This window comes from Triticum urartu, chromosome 4A (genome assembly GCF_056163025.1).
Source record: "Triticum urartu cultivar PI428250 chromosome 4A, HENAU_Tu73, whole genome shotgun sequence".
NCBI classification, from domain to species: Eukaryota; Viridiplantae; Streptophyta; class Magnoliopsida; order Poales; family Poaceae; genus Triticum; species Triticum urartu.
Genome location: NC_141876.1, coordinates 520002853 through 520018826, shown reverse-complemented (window position 1 = coordinate 520018826; position 15974 = coordinate 520002853). Strand labels below are relative to the sequence as shown.

The 15974-nt window shown below is 42.9% G+C and overlaps 2 protein-coding genes across 2 annotated transcripts; both read right to left on the bottom strand.

The window, feature by feature from the left end:
• Window positions 1-1016: 1016 nt before the first annotated feature.
• Window positions 1017-2629, bottom strand: LOC147976378 (uncharacterized). Its single transcript, XM_087520837.1, has 2 exons — window positions 1742-2629; window positions 1017-1643 (listed from the first exon to the last, which is right to left on the bottom strand). The coding sequence occupies exons 1-2, from the start codon at window positions 2627-2629 to the stop codon at window positions 1017-1019; spliced, it is 1515 nt and encodes a 504-aa protein (XP_087376963.1).
• Window positions 2630-2998: 369 nt separating this feature from the next.
• On the bottom strand, window positions 2999-9023 carry LOC125552292 (putative methionine--tRNA ligase). Its single transcript, XM_048715791.2, has 17 exons — window positions 8826-9023; window positions 8569-8713; window positions 8171-8324; window positions 7933-8088; window positions 7568-7798; window positions 7352-7495; window positions 6450-6540; window positions 5437-5543; window positions 5239-5353; window positions 4947-5065; window positions 4758-4823; window positions 4547-4675; window positions 4321-4464; window positions 4125-4251; window positions 3678-3895; window positions 3484-3585; window positions 2999-3380 (listed from the first exon to the last, which is right to left on the bottom strand). Exons 1-17 carry the CDS (start codon window positions 8938-8940, stop codon window positions 3150-3152), a joined length of 2394 nt encoding a protein of 797 aa, XP_048571748.1. The 5' UTR covers window positions 8941-9023; the 3' UTR covers window positions 2999-3149.
• Window positions 9024-15974: the final 6951 nt, after the last annotated feature.

The window sequence follows — 15974 nt, the reverse complement described above, 5'->3', positions numbered from 1 at the left end:
AATGAAAACATGTATTTTTTTTTCTTCCGCGAGAGACACGGTCATGCCTCTTGAAAACGAAAAAACGCATTTTCTTTTTTTCCTTCCGCGAGAAATAAAAAGTAAGTTTTCTCTTTTTTTCGCGAGAGGTACGGGAAACGAAAAATTCGTGAGAGGCACGGGTTTATTTCTAATGGAGGCACATATTTGCTTCTGGAAGAGGCACCGTCGTGTCTCTTTCAAAAGAAAAATGAATGCATCATAACCTATCAACATGAGATGTAGTTTTGAAAATCTTAACGTGAGGAAGGGTTTACTTCTAATGGAGGCATATATTTGCTTCTGGAAGAGGCCCCGTCGTGTCTCTTTCGGAAGAAAAAAGAATGCATCAAAACCTATCAACATGAGATGCAGCTTTGAAGATCTCAACGCGAGGAATCCAACAATGAAAACGGTTCGAGATTTGGACGCACGGTTTAAAACCAAAAATGTTTTGAATAAACAGATTTACGACAGAAGAGAAAACTCTCAGATTGCAACAAGTGGCGCATGTACAATGCACCACTTGTCGCAACCTGAGAAGATTGGAGTGATCTTTGCAAGGAGGGCTCTTTGATTAATGATTTCGCCAAACCTACTGCAGAACGCAGCGCTGGCTCCCCGAGAAGCTGGCCACTTTGGGAAGCCAGCGGACTTCCGAACAGGCCCCAAGTTTAGCTCAAAATGGGCCGAGCTAAAGCTGGCTAGCGCTAAGAGCATCTCCACTCATTTGGCCCCCCAACGCACCCGGCGAATGCGTTTTCGCGTTTGCGCCGGCAGGTTTTTCGCCCTGGGGGCGATCGAGTTTCCAGTCGCACCCTCGGGTTTCAGCCCCCAGACACCTAAAAAATCAAACTTGTCTTTCCCGCTGCCAAAAAAACGCCACAAGTTCGGCGATCACCATGCCACAAGTCGGCAATCATCATGCCACAGCTCGGCGATCAAACATGCCCGAAAGTTCGATGATCAAAAGGAAGGAAGCATAGACACGGAGCGCATCAAACGGCGGGCTCCTCTGGCGTGGGACTGGACGGGGTCGACGGGGACGCGGGCGTGCTCGGTGTCAGCGAGGCTTCTGTGCTCGGGCTGGTGGTCAGCGTCGGCACCACTTCATCGCTCAGGCTGGGCATCAGCGTGGGCATTGGGGTGGTGGTCGGCGCTGGCCCGGGCATCCGGTTCAAGATGAGGCCGCGCTCCGCCAAGTACCATGCCTTGACCTTCTCGTCCATCGTCGACATGTCTGCCGCCATCAAGAATGCCAGGTCGGTGTTCCTCTTCTTCACAGCGACGTTGGTCCTAAGAAGGTCGAGCTTCATGTCCTGCTTTGTCATCAACTCCGACCACCGCGCGTCGGATTTCTCCTTCCTCTTTGCGGTGCTATTCTTGGCGTCGGTGATGCACTGCTCGATCGATGATTGCAGTCGTTCGGCAGCGGGTGCCACGTCCCTCGCCGTCTTGGCTCTTTTGTTGCGATCAGGGCGCCCATGCACCGCCCTCAGGACAGGCGTGTCTAGCTTGTACATCTCCTTGGCCTTGGCGAGGGTGAGCCGGACCTCCCTCCACTTCTCGCACGACTCGATCCGGGAGAACACGTGAAGGAACTTGAACTCTTGGTCGCTATTGTCCTGGCGATACATGTTGAACATCTGAACCATCTGCGTAGCTGAAGAACAAGTGTTGGCGACGTACACGGCGAAAGAAGTGAGTCGGCGGATGGACATACCTGACCCTCGACGTTGGCGCCGCTTTTCGGGCGAGCCGCGATCTCCTCGACGATCCTATGCCATTTGTTGCAAGCCGCCTGGATGATCGCCCAATGGTTCGCCATGGCCTTGTCGCCGCGCTCCATGTGGATGGTGGCGAAGTAGGGGTCGACCAGTTTGCGCTCATCGAACGCCGTCTTGATCCGTCTCCAGTACGTGTCGGTGTTCCGATTCGAGCCGGTGATCAGATCGATGTTGACGGTCTTCCATGCTTCGCCGAGGCACTCATCTTCCTTGGACGTCCACTTGACGCGGGGCTCGCCCGGCCTGGCACTGGCCGCCCGCTTCTTCTTTCTTCCTTTCATCGCCGGCTCCATCTCCTCCTCCGCCTGTTCTTCCTCCTCCCCCTCCTCGGTGCCGTCGAGCTCGTCGTCCATGTCGACGGCGGTGTCCATTGTTTTGTCTTGCGTGTGGAACCCGGGGCAGGAGGAGGCGGCAACCGAGCCGCTCGTGATGATCTCGTCCATGTAAATGTCAGTGGCATCGGGGTTGCCGAACTGTGGCGTCGAGACGTGTGCGAAGGATAGAGCGCCCCGGCGCAGAGGCGGCGTCGGCGAGGCTGAGTACGCCGGTGGCAAGTAGCTGTACTGGGTGTGGAGGCCAACGGTGAACGCGGGGGAGGGAGTGCGTTGGTCGGTCTTCATGCCAGAGGGGGAGGCACACGGCGGCGCGCCATGCGGGGAGGTGATGTTGGGGTTGAAACTACCATGTGCATCGCCGTCGAAGTAGCCAGGCGAGGGTGCGTGCCCCCAAAGCGGCAGCGGCGGGGGGAAGTTGGCCGGGGATGCGACGTTCTGTTGGCTCCCCCACGTAGCTTGTGGGCAGTAGTGGCAGCGCGGATTCATCATCCCCACGTGAGACGTATCTGCCTGCTCCGCCGCTGCTGCGTCCCTGGCCTTCTTAGCGATGAGCCTATTCCGCCGGTCGATGATGACAGCCTCCCAGCGCTAAACCTCCGCCCTTCACTCAGCGTTGGACATGCCCGATGGTCTTGCCATCAGCTTCCTTTGGTTCGGCTGGGTGGAATCAGGAGTGGCAGTGCAGTGACAGCGAGGCGAGGAGCCAAATACTTCTTCGGCAGCATGGCAGGGCGGAAGGGGAAAACAATGAGGAAATGGAGGGAAAGGGGGAAAACGGCGGGAATAGGCCTGTCTGTCGCCTCACTGTTGAGCCGAAAGTACCCTCAAAAAGGGGGAGGGGGGGGGGGGGGGGGGAGGTGACAAACAACAAGCGTTCTTCAATCACAACGGTGTGCAGAGCAGTGCTCGAAAGGCGTCAAATTTTTCAAAAAAAAAGAGTAAATCAGCAATATTAACTTCCAATGAAATCAGACAGCGATTCAGTCAGACTGCAGATTGGGCACTGTGCCTAGCGAATCTCCCCATTCGCTATCGTCTTGACCTTGCATACTCCAGCCGAAGTTGTGAATGGAACATCTTTGTAGCACGCCACCAGCTCACCGTTGCTGTGCAGATCAGCGGACAACTTCTCCCAGGTTTTGCTTTTGGCGTTAAGAGAAGCCTCGGGCTCACCAGAGAACCCGGCAAAGGTCACCCTTTCCCCAACAGCAGCGGATTCTGGAGGCTCAACCAACTCAACCTAAAATTTCAAATGTCAGTTTCCACAAACCGGAAGTGGCTGCTACTGTACATTCATGATGATTTATCAAACAAAGAGCACATGAGAGCCAAACGTTCCTTACCTTTGTATGGTCCTCATTCGATGCGGCCAAAACCATAGCATGTGATTTTATACCGCGCATTGCCACCGGTTTAAGATTGCAGAGCACACAAACTTTCCGGTTCTGCTCATTCGTACCATAAATTGCAAATTAGGGAGGTAGGACCAATCAGCATACCAATGTTGCGACTACAAATGATACTAAGAAAGACAGACCTGCATTTCTTCAAGAGGGATGAATTTGACAAGACCGCTAACCACTGTTCTTGGTGCCTCTTCTCCAACATCGATCTCTTCTATGTAAAGTGAATCAGCATCTGGATGCTTCTCTGCTTTTCTGATAAGCCCTACACGAATATCCAGCTTGGCAACTGAGACTTCCTCTGCTGTCTTTGATTTCGAACCACCAGATTGTTTCTTCTTTGAACTTCCCTCTGATACAAAAGCAAGAGAAAACTGGCCAATGAATTTCTAGAGTTATGAAACTGGTTCAGCAGAAGGTAAGAAAGACGGCGCACTCTGCACCAGTATTTTCAGGAAAACATACAAATTGCAGACAATTGAGCCACAAAGAGAAGCCTGTTTATAGATTGCCACAGAAAAAAAATAACTGTTCTCGCATGTAATTCACGCAAAAATATATAGCAAGAATTTCTTAAGTACCAGATAATTTTGTGCCCTTGAGCTTTTCAGCAACTTTCTTGGCCTCGGCATCAGCTTGTTCCTTCAAGATCCTTTCAGCTTGGCTGCCAGCGAATTTAATCCTAAACGCCTCGACTTGTTCGTCTTTCTGCATTATTGCTAAATATAAAAGCATGGCCAACTAACAAATTTCTTCTATCAAAATGCAAATACGCACCAGTTCCTTAAATAGAGGGACTGGCTTCCCTATTTTATGTCCCGCTGATACAAAATCCCAGGGTCTTTTTGCCTTGGCAGTTTCTCCTTTATCATCACAGAATGACAGATCTTCATCTGGGGACATATTTAATTGGTGCAGCACCTTAAGAAAGAAACATAAGAGTAAGCTCAGGCAAAGGGGGTCTATTAATAGAAACTCTGAAACATGAAAATGAGGATTATACTTCTCTAGAAAAGGAAGGCATAAAAGGCTCCAGCAGACAGGCAAGGAGATAAACAACACCAACTGAAGTTTTCATTACGATGGCACAGGTTGCTGGATCTTCCTTATAAAGCCTCCAAAACTGGCTCTCCTGTATTCAGCAAAGCAAAGATAAGATATAACAGTGCTATTTAAAAACACAAATGGAAACCAAGACAAAGAAATATATTTACTTGCAAATATGCATTTCCATCACTAGAAATCGCCATCGCACTCTTCAGTCCTTGTTTCAGTTTAACCTGTAGCGAAAGGAGTGAACATTCTATTTTAGATCCTTGTAGCTGGCACAATGAAATAACATAAAACTAGAGAGATAATGCAGGAACTTGTGCCATTTCACATGGTTCAAGTAAATGAATTACCTTCTCCATTGCTTCAAGATATTGTTCAACCCATTTATTAGTTTTTTCAGCAAGTGCATTGGTCAATGGATGTGACTCCGCATTAGGAGCATCAGGTATGATGGAGTCATATCCGCCTCCTACCAGAAAAGCAGATCAAAAATCAACTTAAACAAAAGTGTGGAAGATAAGGAATGATGATATAGTATGGCAGCGAATCACAGATAATCAAGATAAATTCTAAAACAAAGAAATCAACTGATAATCCTTCTAGACAGTTAGATGTCAGGTGCAAGATTCTCCAGTGACTAACCAGCTGGTTTGGCAACAAAGCTTAGCACACGGTTGATGAAGTTTCCCAGGTTGTTCAGCAACTCACTGTTCAATTTAGCTTGTAAATCAGCCCAAGTGAACAGTGTATCTGATACCTGAACACCCAAAACAGAAAAATATTGCAATCAATGCCATTATCAGATATTTTAAATCTATTGAACAAAATGTCTATACAAACCTCAGGACGGTTCATAAGCAAGTAGTATCGCCATACTTCAGACGGAATATTAGTAGTCTTCGCATCATTGCCAAAGACACCAATACCATGACTCTTGGAAAATTTTCCTATAGATGTGAGGAATATTTAGCTATTATCAAGGGAATAAACATACATAATGTGCCAATATCACATATGAATCTACTTCAGAGTAATTTGAATCAGGCCCATGCATAACAGTGTCTCGATCTTGCTGGAACATATCTTAGTCCATAAGACATATGTTTAGCCAAGCAAAAAGGATAAACAAACTAGAGTGCCATAACGGATTAACGGTATAACCCAATTTCTTCAAACCATTCATCCAATTTCATGCTAATATTCTCTGGTGGCAGAAGAACAAGGGAGCAGTGAGCATGACCCATAATGAAAACAGGGCTCATTGCTAAATACTCCCTCCGTTCCTAAATATAAGACCTTTTAGAGATTCCACTATGGACTACATCCGGATGTATATAGACATACTTTAGAGTGTAGATTCACTCATTTTGCTCCATATGTGGTCTATATTGAAATCTCTGAAAGGTCTTATATTTAGGAATGGAGGGAGTACAAAGCAATAATATAGGAACACAAACCTACACAGCTAGTCATTCTGGGCACCTGTGAAGAAAGAGAAGTGTTGAGGCTTGAGAAAGGTGTCGACTACTTCTGCAGCTTGAAGTGCATCACAATGCACCACAGCACACAGTGCAAGCATGGGCCAAATACTGGGCAGTGAGCAATATGTTCTGGTAAAAGAAATTGCATTCGGGAAGGCCAGGTCGATAAGCCTCTGCAATTGCAGGGGGTGTAAACAGAACGGGTATTTCTTTGGTGTAAATAGATGCAGCCGGATATGCTTTACTCATAAATCTCTAGAAAGCATAGGAATTTCAGCTCAAGTAAATAAGAAAGCAATAACCAAGTATGAATGACTAGCATGAACTGTGCACCAATCAAGCATTAGGTTCAAACAAAAATGTGGAAAGTACCTGCTTCATAGTTCAAATATTCAGTAACACTTATGGTCTTCATCATTGTCCAGTTTTCACCAGTTCCCAGTAGTGTTGAAGGGAACATGACCTGAAAGTTACCTTTAAACAAATAAGTACTTCATGGGAAAAAAGTACAGGCATTAAAAGAAAGTCAGTATACACATATGCTATCCATACATTTCAATACAGCTCGCATCAGACTGGCTTCTTAAAGGACTTTTTTCAATTTCAGAAAGTACTAATTACTTGAAACGAAAGCAACCTTTTATGAGGTATAACAGAAAATTCATGCCGGAATTAGCTAAAGCACATCAAATGCAACTGGCCCTCAAATAAATGGATCTGTGTGCTTGTAGCTCTTGCGTGATTTAACCATTGGTTATAAAATAAAACAAAATATCCTTATAAAAAATAATGTCAAACAATCACAGGACTCGACTGAATGGAGGGTCAAATATTCAGCAAGAAATCATAATCTGCATTTTTCAGTCGTATTTTGTGGTGAAAACATATCCACTCGTGGCTGGAAGTACTATTGTCCTGACTTGGCAGTTAAACAAAACTTTATTCACAAATATATGCACTAATATAGGGTATGTTTGGATGGTATCCAAAACCTACCCTACAAATTATTTGGTCATGGCCAAAACTTTGTTATTTGGTTGGATGGCTGATGACATTTTGGCTTGCCAATGCCTCTTTTGGTAACTCTAGTTCATCTTTCTTGCCATATTGCCCAACTCATGGGCAAGGAAAAGCTTGACCAAAATTTTGGCTAGCAAATTGTTTGGTATGTCTAACTTGGGCACAAACCAAACATGAAGCCAAATAACTACTAAATTTGTGCCAAAACAAAGCTTGAATGACTAAAGATGTTCACCATATCATAGGCATCATACCGTGTGAAATGGCACATTATCTTTACCCATGAACTGGAACAACTCTACATTATCAGGATCCTTCCACCACTTCTCCCAATCAGGCGTATATGATGCTGTGATAGATATGTATCCAATTGGTGCATCAAACCAGACATAAAACACCTGCAAAAAACAGAAATGAGATAAGATAAACGCATAACAGCAAAGATATATTCATATCTGATATGCCCAAACCTTGTCTTTATACTTCTCATGTGGAACAGGAACTCCCCATTTAAGATCTCTGGTGATACAGCGTTGCTTTAACCCTTCCTTCAACCATGCGTTTGTTGCTTGAATAGCATTTTGACTCCACATACCAGCTACTGAAGTGTTGTTAATATAGTTTACCAACTTATCACTCAATAGAGGAAGCTCCAGGAATAAGTGATCTGTGTCACGAATACGTGGAGCATTCTTACAGACCTGCAAAAAAGAAACAGCACAGGAAAATTCATCATATGCAGTTTCACGCGGCACACACCTCGTGTGCTCAGGTGAATCATAATGATACACCGAACACAACTAAATATGTTACAAAAAGTATTCTGTATGCTTACCTTACACTTTGGATCAATTAACTCAGTTGGGTTCAACAATTTGCTGCAGTTTTCACATTGATCACCCCTTGCTGCTTCATAGTTACAGCCTTCTGTCGGACATTTCCCCTCCACAAGCCTATCGGCTAAGAATCGCTCGCACGTGTCACAATAAAGCTGCAAAGCAGAAAAATATTGCATAACAGAAACAACATGTGGAGATGAATATATACAAGGTCGGGCAAGGAATTAGCTGTACCTGCTGCATGGTGTTCTCTGTGAGCCATTTGTTTTCCATCAGTTTATGGAAAATTGCCTGGCAGACTTCTGTCTGTTCAGGAGCGGACGTCCGCCCAAACTTGTCAAACTTTATGTCGAACCACTTGTAGACCTCGTCATGGATAACATGGTACCTGCATTTTCAGCCGGGAAAGCTTACTACGAATAAAATGCCTTCATTATTCATATGAACTATGGAAATTTTACTAACTAGGTGTATAGCATATCATAGGTTGATAACTGAAACTTTCGTGCGTATTTGTATGTGCGGCAATTCAAAGCAGTGTTGGATAGATTTCATAACGGTCGATTGCCGAATCCTGTACAAACAAACCAAAATTAAACTAAAAAGGCATCGAGAGGTGAAGGCTCTCTCACTTGTCGCAGATCTCCTTGGGCGAGCACTTCTCCTCCAAGGCCTTGGTCTCGGTGGCCGTCCCGTACTCGTCGGTGCCGCATATGTAGATGGCGTTGTACCCCCGCAGCCGGCAGTACCGCGCGAACACGTCGGCGCTGAGCACGCCTGCAGAACGCGACCAAAATCGAAACCATCAGAGAAGATAAAACCGGGGGCGAACAGCGAGAGCTCGAGGAAACAAAATTGTGGGAGATAGCACAGCAGAAGGGATGCTCACAGCCGATGATGTTCCCCAGGTGCGGGACGTTGTTGACATAGGGCAAAGCGCTGGTGATGAGTATGTTGCGGCGACCGGGGATCGGAAGCTTCGGCGGCGGCGGCGGTGACGCCATGGGGAGGGACGAGAGGGTTTAGCCGTTTAGGGTTAGGAGAATTAGCGATGGTTTTCTGTGAGTCACTGTCTCATTGGTCCCATTAAACTATGGGTCCCTCTGGCTCTGGGGCCTATATGGCAGGGAGACAGGCGTGCAGCGTGCTCCATCCAAGATTCTCGCAAAAGTAAAAGGCGTGCTCCATCCAATAGAACGAACGGGTGCTCCAGCCTTCAGACCAGGCAGTTGGAATCTTAAAGCTCCTCTTTTTGCACTCATGGTTATAAAATGTTGAACTGGACATTTTTTTCAGATTACTACTCCCTCCGTTCCAAAATATAGTGCTTCATTTTTTTCCATGCTTCAACTTTGATCATAAATTTAACCAACAAGACCGACTGCGACGAGAATACAAGATCGTTGGTTAAATTTATGGTTAAAGTTGTATCTTGGAAAACGTGAGCCACTATATTTTGGAATAAAGGGAGTATGATTCAAAAGGTTTCATATGGATTCTGGAGGATTATATTCCTATGATTTTTTCTATTTTTGTTGTTTAATTCATAGGGTTAAATTCTATAGAAAATCCATTTCAATACAATTTGTAGGAAAATTTTCATCCACTCAACCTTTATGCAAATGATTCTTTGTGTTTACTTTGGTGTAATCAAACAAATTTTGATAAATAAAAAACATATAGAATCTAAGTAGACATGTCATCTTAATCATGCGGGTTTTTTCGAAATCACTAACTAAGAAGTATTCCTTCGAAAGATCACTTCCACCTTGACAAGTTGCGACAAGTAGCGTGTTGCATGTGCACCACTTGTTGCAACCTCGGAGTTTTCTCTTTTTTGTGCATTCGTTTATTTAAAATGTTTAATCTCTTATACCGCGCGTCCATCATTTTCACCTCAAGATCTTCAAAACTAGATCCCGTGTTGATAGGTTTCGACAAACATTTTTTCACGAAAAAAATGAATCGGGAGCATTTTTTTCCTTTCTGAAAAGCCACTCATTTTTTCCCTTCCCGAAAAGACCAAAGCCAGGCGATCCGCGCTATGTCCGGACTCCCCCCAAGGAGGAGAAAGGCGAGGACGGCGAGTCGGCGACGAATCAGACAATTCCGACAGTGAGCAGATCCGACTAGATCCGTTCTGTGTTTTCGACCGCTACTGTCGCAAGGACGACGGGAAGAGCAAAGGCAAGGCAAGGTCGGCCATGGATGAACTTCTCCGGGCATCATTTTGTTTGTAGTTAACATGGCATGTCAAATGTTGGTAGTCCGATGACATGCATTTAGCTACGTACACTAATATGGATTTGCATGAGCTAATATAGATTTTAGTATTCGGTTTAGATGCATCCAGTTGTGGAGGAACAATTTTGTGTGATGCCCGGTCACTGTCCACAGGCGCGTCCGCGTACCTTTGTGTTGGAGATATGCCCTAAAGGCAATCATGTATGATGATATTTTCTATGCGTTTATGAATAAAGATAGTCCTTGGACATTATCAATGAGGTGTATCAGCAAGTACGTGACTTGTTTGTGGGACTATGCATTGTATGATGAACGTCCTAAAAGGTCTGTAGTCGAAAGGGTTGTCTGGACGTGCAGCCGACTAGACTAGCATATGCCACGGTCGATGGCTTGGTCTCACTAGCCATGGAGCATTGGATGCTAACCGGATAATATGGACTCGGAAGGATCTGGTCGGATTCGACGTGGTCGGATCCGAGTTGAGATAAGGTCCGAGTCGGACAGGCCCAACTATGAGACGCAGCGATATGTCATATGTGAGTCTCTAGTACAACATACGTTCTATGTCCTAAGACCTGAGCTGGCGCATGTACTCGACAGACTTGCTTTGGGCCAACCAAACGCTACTCCATGACTGGTGATATGTCTCCAACGTATCTATAATTTTTGATTGCTTCATGCTATATTATCTACTGTTTTGGACTATATTGGGTTTTATTTTCCACTTTTATATTATTTTGGGGACTAATCTATTAACCGGAGGCCCAGCCCAGAATTGCTGTTTTTTGCCTATTTCAGTGTTTCGAAGAAACGGAATATCAAACGGAGTCCAAACGGAATAAAATCTTCGGGAACGTGATTTTCTCACCGAACGTGATCCAGGAGACTTGGACCCTGCTCCAAGGAACAAAAGAGGCAGTCACGAGGGTGGGGGCGCCCCCCCTAGGGCGCGCCCCCCTGCCTCGTGGGCCCCTGTTGCTCCTCCGGCGTACTTTTTCCTCCTATATATACACACGTACCCCCAAACGATCAAAAGAGGAGCCAAAAACCTAATTCCACCGCCACAACTTTCTGTATCCACGAGATCCCGTCTTGGGGCCTATTCCGGAGCTCCGCCAGAAGAGGGCCGTCATCACGGAGGGCTTTTACATCACCATAGCCTCTCCGATGAAGTGTGAGTAGTTTACCTCAGACCTTTGGGTCCATAGTTAGTAGCTAGATGGCTTCTTCTCTCTCTTTGAATCTCAATACAAAGTTCTCGCCCTCTCTCGTGGAGATCTATTCGATGTAATCTTCTTTTTGCGGTGTGTTTGTTGAGACCGATGAATTCTGGGTTTATGATCAAGTCTATCTATGAATAATATTTGAATCTTCTCTGAATTCTTTTATGTATGGTTGGTTATCTTTGCAAGTCTCTTCCAATTATCCGTTTGGTTTGGCCAACTAGATTGGTAGTTCTTGCCATGGGAGAAGTGCTTAGCTTTGGGTTCGATCTTGCGGTGTCCTTACCCAGTGACAGAAGGGGCAGCAATGCACGTATTGTATCGTTGCCATCGAGGATAACAACATGGGGTTTATTTCATATTGCATGAATTTATCTCTCTACATCATGTCATCTTGCTTAAGGCGTTACTCTGTTTTTAACTTAATACTCTAGATGCATGCTGGATAGAGGTCGATGAGTGGAGTAATAGTAGTAGATGCAGAATCGTTTCGATCTACTTGTCACGGACGTGATGCCTATATACATGATCATGCCTAGATATTCTCATAATTATGCTCAATTCTATCAATTGCTCAACAGTAATTTGTTCACCCACCGTAGAATACTTATGCTCTTGAGAGAAGCCATAGTGAAACTTATGGCCCCCGGGTCTATTCTCATCATATCAACCTCCATCACTTTTATATTGTTTTGCTATTTACTTTGATTTTACTTTTTACTTTGCATCTTTATATCAAAAATACCAAAAATATTCTATCTATCAGATCTCACTCTCGTAAGTGACCGTGAAGGGCTTGACAACCCCTAATCGCGCTGGTTACGAGTAGCTATCGCTTTGTGTAGGTACGAGGGACTTGAGCATGGGCTCCTACTAGATTGATACCTTGGTTTTCAAAAACTGAGGGAAATACTTACGCTACTCTGTTGCATCATCCCTTCCTCTTCGGGGAAAACCAACGCAAGCTCAAGACGTAGCAAGAAGGATTTCTGGCGCCGTTGCCGGGGAGTCTACGCAAAAAGTCATATACCAAGTACCCATCACAATCCATATCTCTCGCATTACATTATTTGCCATTTGCCTCTCATTTTCCTCTCCCCTCAATTCACCCTTGCCGTTTTATTTTCCCTCTCTCTCTATCCTCCCTCTCTATTTGCCTCTTTTTGCTCGTTTGCTTTTGTTTGCTTGTGTGTTAGATTGCTTGTTTGTCGCGATGGCTCAAGATACTACTAAATTGTGTGACTTCACCAATACCAATAATAATGATTTCCTTAGCACTCTGATTGCTCCTCTTACCGATGCTGAATCTTGTGAAATTAATACTGCTTTGTTGAATCTTATTATGAAAGATCAAATTCGCCGGCCTTCCTAGTGAAGATGCCGCTACTCATCTAAATAGCTTCGTTGATTTATGTGATATGCAAAAGAAAAAGGATGTCAATAATGATGTCGTTAAATTGAAGCTATTTCCTTTTTCGCTTAGAGATCATGCTAAAGCTTGGTTTTCGTCTTTGCCTAAGAATAGTATTGATTCATGGAACAAGTGCAAAGATGCTTTTATCTCTAAGTATTTTCCTCCCGCTAAGATCATCTATCTTAGAAACGATATTATGAACTTTAAACAATTTGATCATGAACATGTTGCACAAGCTTGGGAGAGAATGAAATTAATGATACGTAATTGCCCTACTCATGGTTTGAATTTGTGAATGATTATACAAAAATTTTATGCCGGATTGAATTTTGCTTCTAGAAATCTTTTAGATTCGGCTACGGGAGGCACTTTTATGGAAATCACTTTAGGAGATGCTACTAAACTCCTAGATAATATTATGGTTAATTATTCTCAATGGCATACTGAAAGAACTTCTAATAAAAAAGTGCATGTGATAGAGGAAATTAATGTGTTGAGTGGAAAGATGGATGAACTTATGAAATTATTTGCTACTAAGAGTGTTTCCTCTGATCCTAATGATATGCCTTTGTCTACTTTGATTGAGAATAATAATGAATCTATGGATGTGAATTTTGTTGGTAGCAATGTTGGGGATATCGCTTATCGGGAACTTATCGGTTGACCCATGATAAGGGGTAAATCCGCCAGTTTATCGGCATTTCGGCCAATTTATCGCCATATCGGCCGATTTATCTTATCGGTCAAACAACGGTAAGCGGTAAATCGGCCGATTTATTAGAATATCGGAAGATATCTTGAACAGTGGTTGGTAGGAATAATTTTGGTAACAACGCTTATAGAGGGAATTTTAATCCTAGGCCATATCCTAGTAATCCTTCTAATAATTATGAGAATTCCTACAACAACTCTTATGGAAATTATAATAAGATGCCCTCTGATTTTGAATCTAATATTAAAGAATTTATTTCTTCGCAAAAGAATTTTAATGCTATGATTGAGGAAAAATTGCTTAAGATTGATGATTTGGCTAGGAACGTTGATAGAATTGCTCTTGATGTTGATGCTTTGAAACTTAGATCTATTCCACCTAAGCATGATATTAATGAGTCTCTAAAAGCCATGGGAATTTCAATTGATGAGTGTAAAGAAAGAACCGCTAGGATGCGTGCTTCCAAAGATGCCTTTATTAAAGCGTGTTCTTCCAATTCCTATGAAAGTAATGATGAAGATCTAAAAGTTATTGATGTGTCTTCAATTAAATCTTTGTTTTGTAATATAAATCTTGATGAAACTGAATATGATCTTCCTTTACCTAGAAGGCGTTCTAAAAATTTGGAGTGTTTAGATCTTAATGGTGAAATTGATGAAAGTGGGATGGAAAAAAATAAAAATCTAGATGTTGCTAAACCCACTATATTGGATTTCAAGGAATTTAATTATGAAAGTTACTCTTTGATTGATTGTATTTCCTTGTTGCAATCCGTGCTAAATTCTCCACATGCTTATAGTCGAAATAAAGCCTTTACCGAACATATTGTTGATGCCTTGATGCAATCCTATGAAGAAAAACTTGAGTTGAAAGTTTCTATCCCTAGAAAACTCTATGATGAGTGGGAACCAACTATTAAAATTAAAATTAAAGATCATGAGTTTTATGCTTTGTGTGATTTGGGTGCTAGTGTCTCTACTATTCCCAAGACTTTGTGTGGTTTACTAGATTTCCGTAATTTTGATGATTGCTCTCTAAACTTGCATCTTGCGGATTCCACTATTAAGAAACCTATGGGAAGAATTAATGATGTTCTTATTGTTGCAAATAGGAATTATGTGCCCGTAGATTTCATTGTTCTTGATATAGATTGCAATCCTTCTTGTCCTATTATTCTTGGTAGACCTTTCCTTAGAACAGTTGGTGCGATTATTGATATGAAGGAAGGAAATATTAGATTCCAATTTCCATTAAAAAGGGGCATGGAACACTTTCCAAGAAAAAAAATAAAATTACCATATGAAACTATCATGAGAGCCACTTATGAATTGCCTACCAAAGATGGCAATACCTAAATCTATTCTTGCTTGTTATGCCTAGTTAGGGGCGTTAAACGATAGCGCTTGTTGGGAGGCAACCCAATTTTATTCTTATTCCTTGCTATTTGCTCCTGTTTAGTAATAAATAAATTATTTAGCCTCTGTTTAGGTTGTGTTTTTTGTGTTTAATTAGTGTTTGGGCCAAGTAGAATCGTTGGGAAGACTTGGGGAAAGTCTTGTTGAACTTGCTGTAAAAAACAGAAACTTTAGCGCTCACGAGAACTTCTATCATTTTTATTTTAAGAGTGATATTTAGTTAATTCTTTTTGCATATGATTAATAGATAAATTCCTCACGTCCAGAAATTTATTTTAGAATTTTTGGGGTTCCAGATCTTGCGCTAGGTACAGATCACTACAGACTGTTCTGTTTTTGACAGATTCTGTTTTTCGTGTGTTGTTTGCTTATTTTGATGAATCTATGGCTAGTAAAATAGTTTATAATCCATAGAGAAGTTGGAATACAGTAGGTTTAACACCAATATAAATAAAGAATGAGTTCATTACAGTACTTTGAAGTGGTCTTTTGTTTTCTTTCGCTAACGGAGCTCACGAGTTTTCTATTTTGAGTTTTGTGTTGTGAAGTTTTCAAGTTTTGAGTGAATTCTTTTGATGGATCATGGAATAAGGAGTGGAAAGAGCCTAAGATTGGGGGATTCCCATGGCACCCCAAAGATAATCCAAGGACACCAAAAAGTTAAAGCTTGGGGATGCCCCGGAAGGCATCCCCTCTTTTCGTCCACTTCCATCGGTAATTTACTTGGAGCTATATTTTTATTCACCAACATGATATGTGTTTTGCTTGAACCGTCTTGTATTATTTGTGTCTTTGTTTGCTAGTATATCACAATCATCTTTGTTGTACACACCTTTTGAGAGAGCCATACATGAATTAAAATTTGATATAATACTCTATGTGCTTCACTTATATCTTTTGAGCTAGATAATTTTGCTTTATGTGCTTCACTTATATCCTTCGAGTTAGATAATTTTGCTCTATGTGCTTCACTTAGATCTTTTAGAGCACGGTGGTGGATTAGTTTTAAAGAAACTATTGATCTCTTATG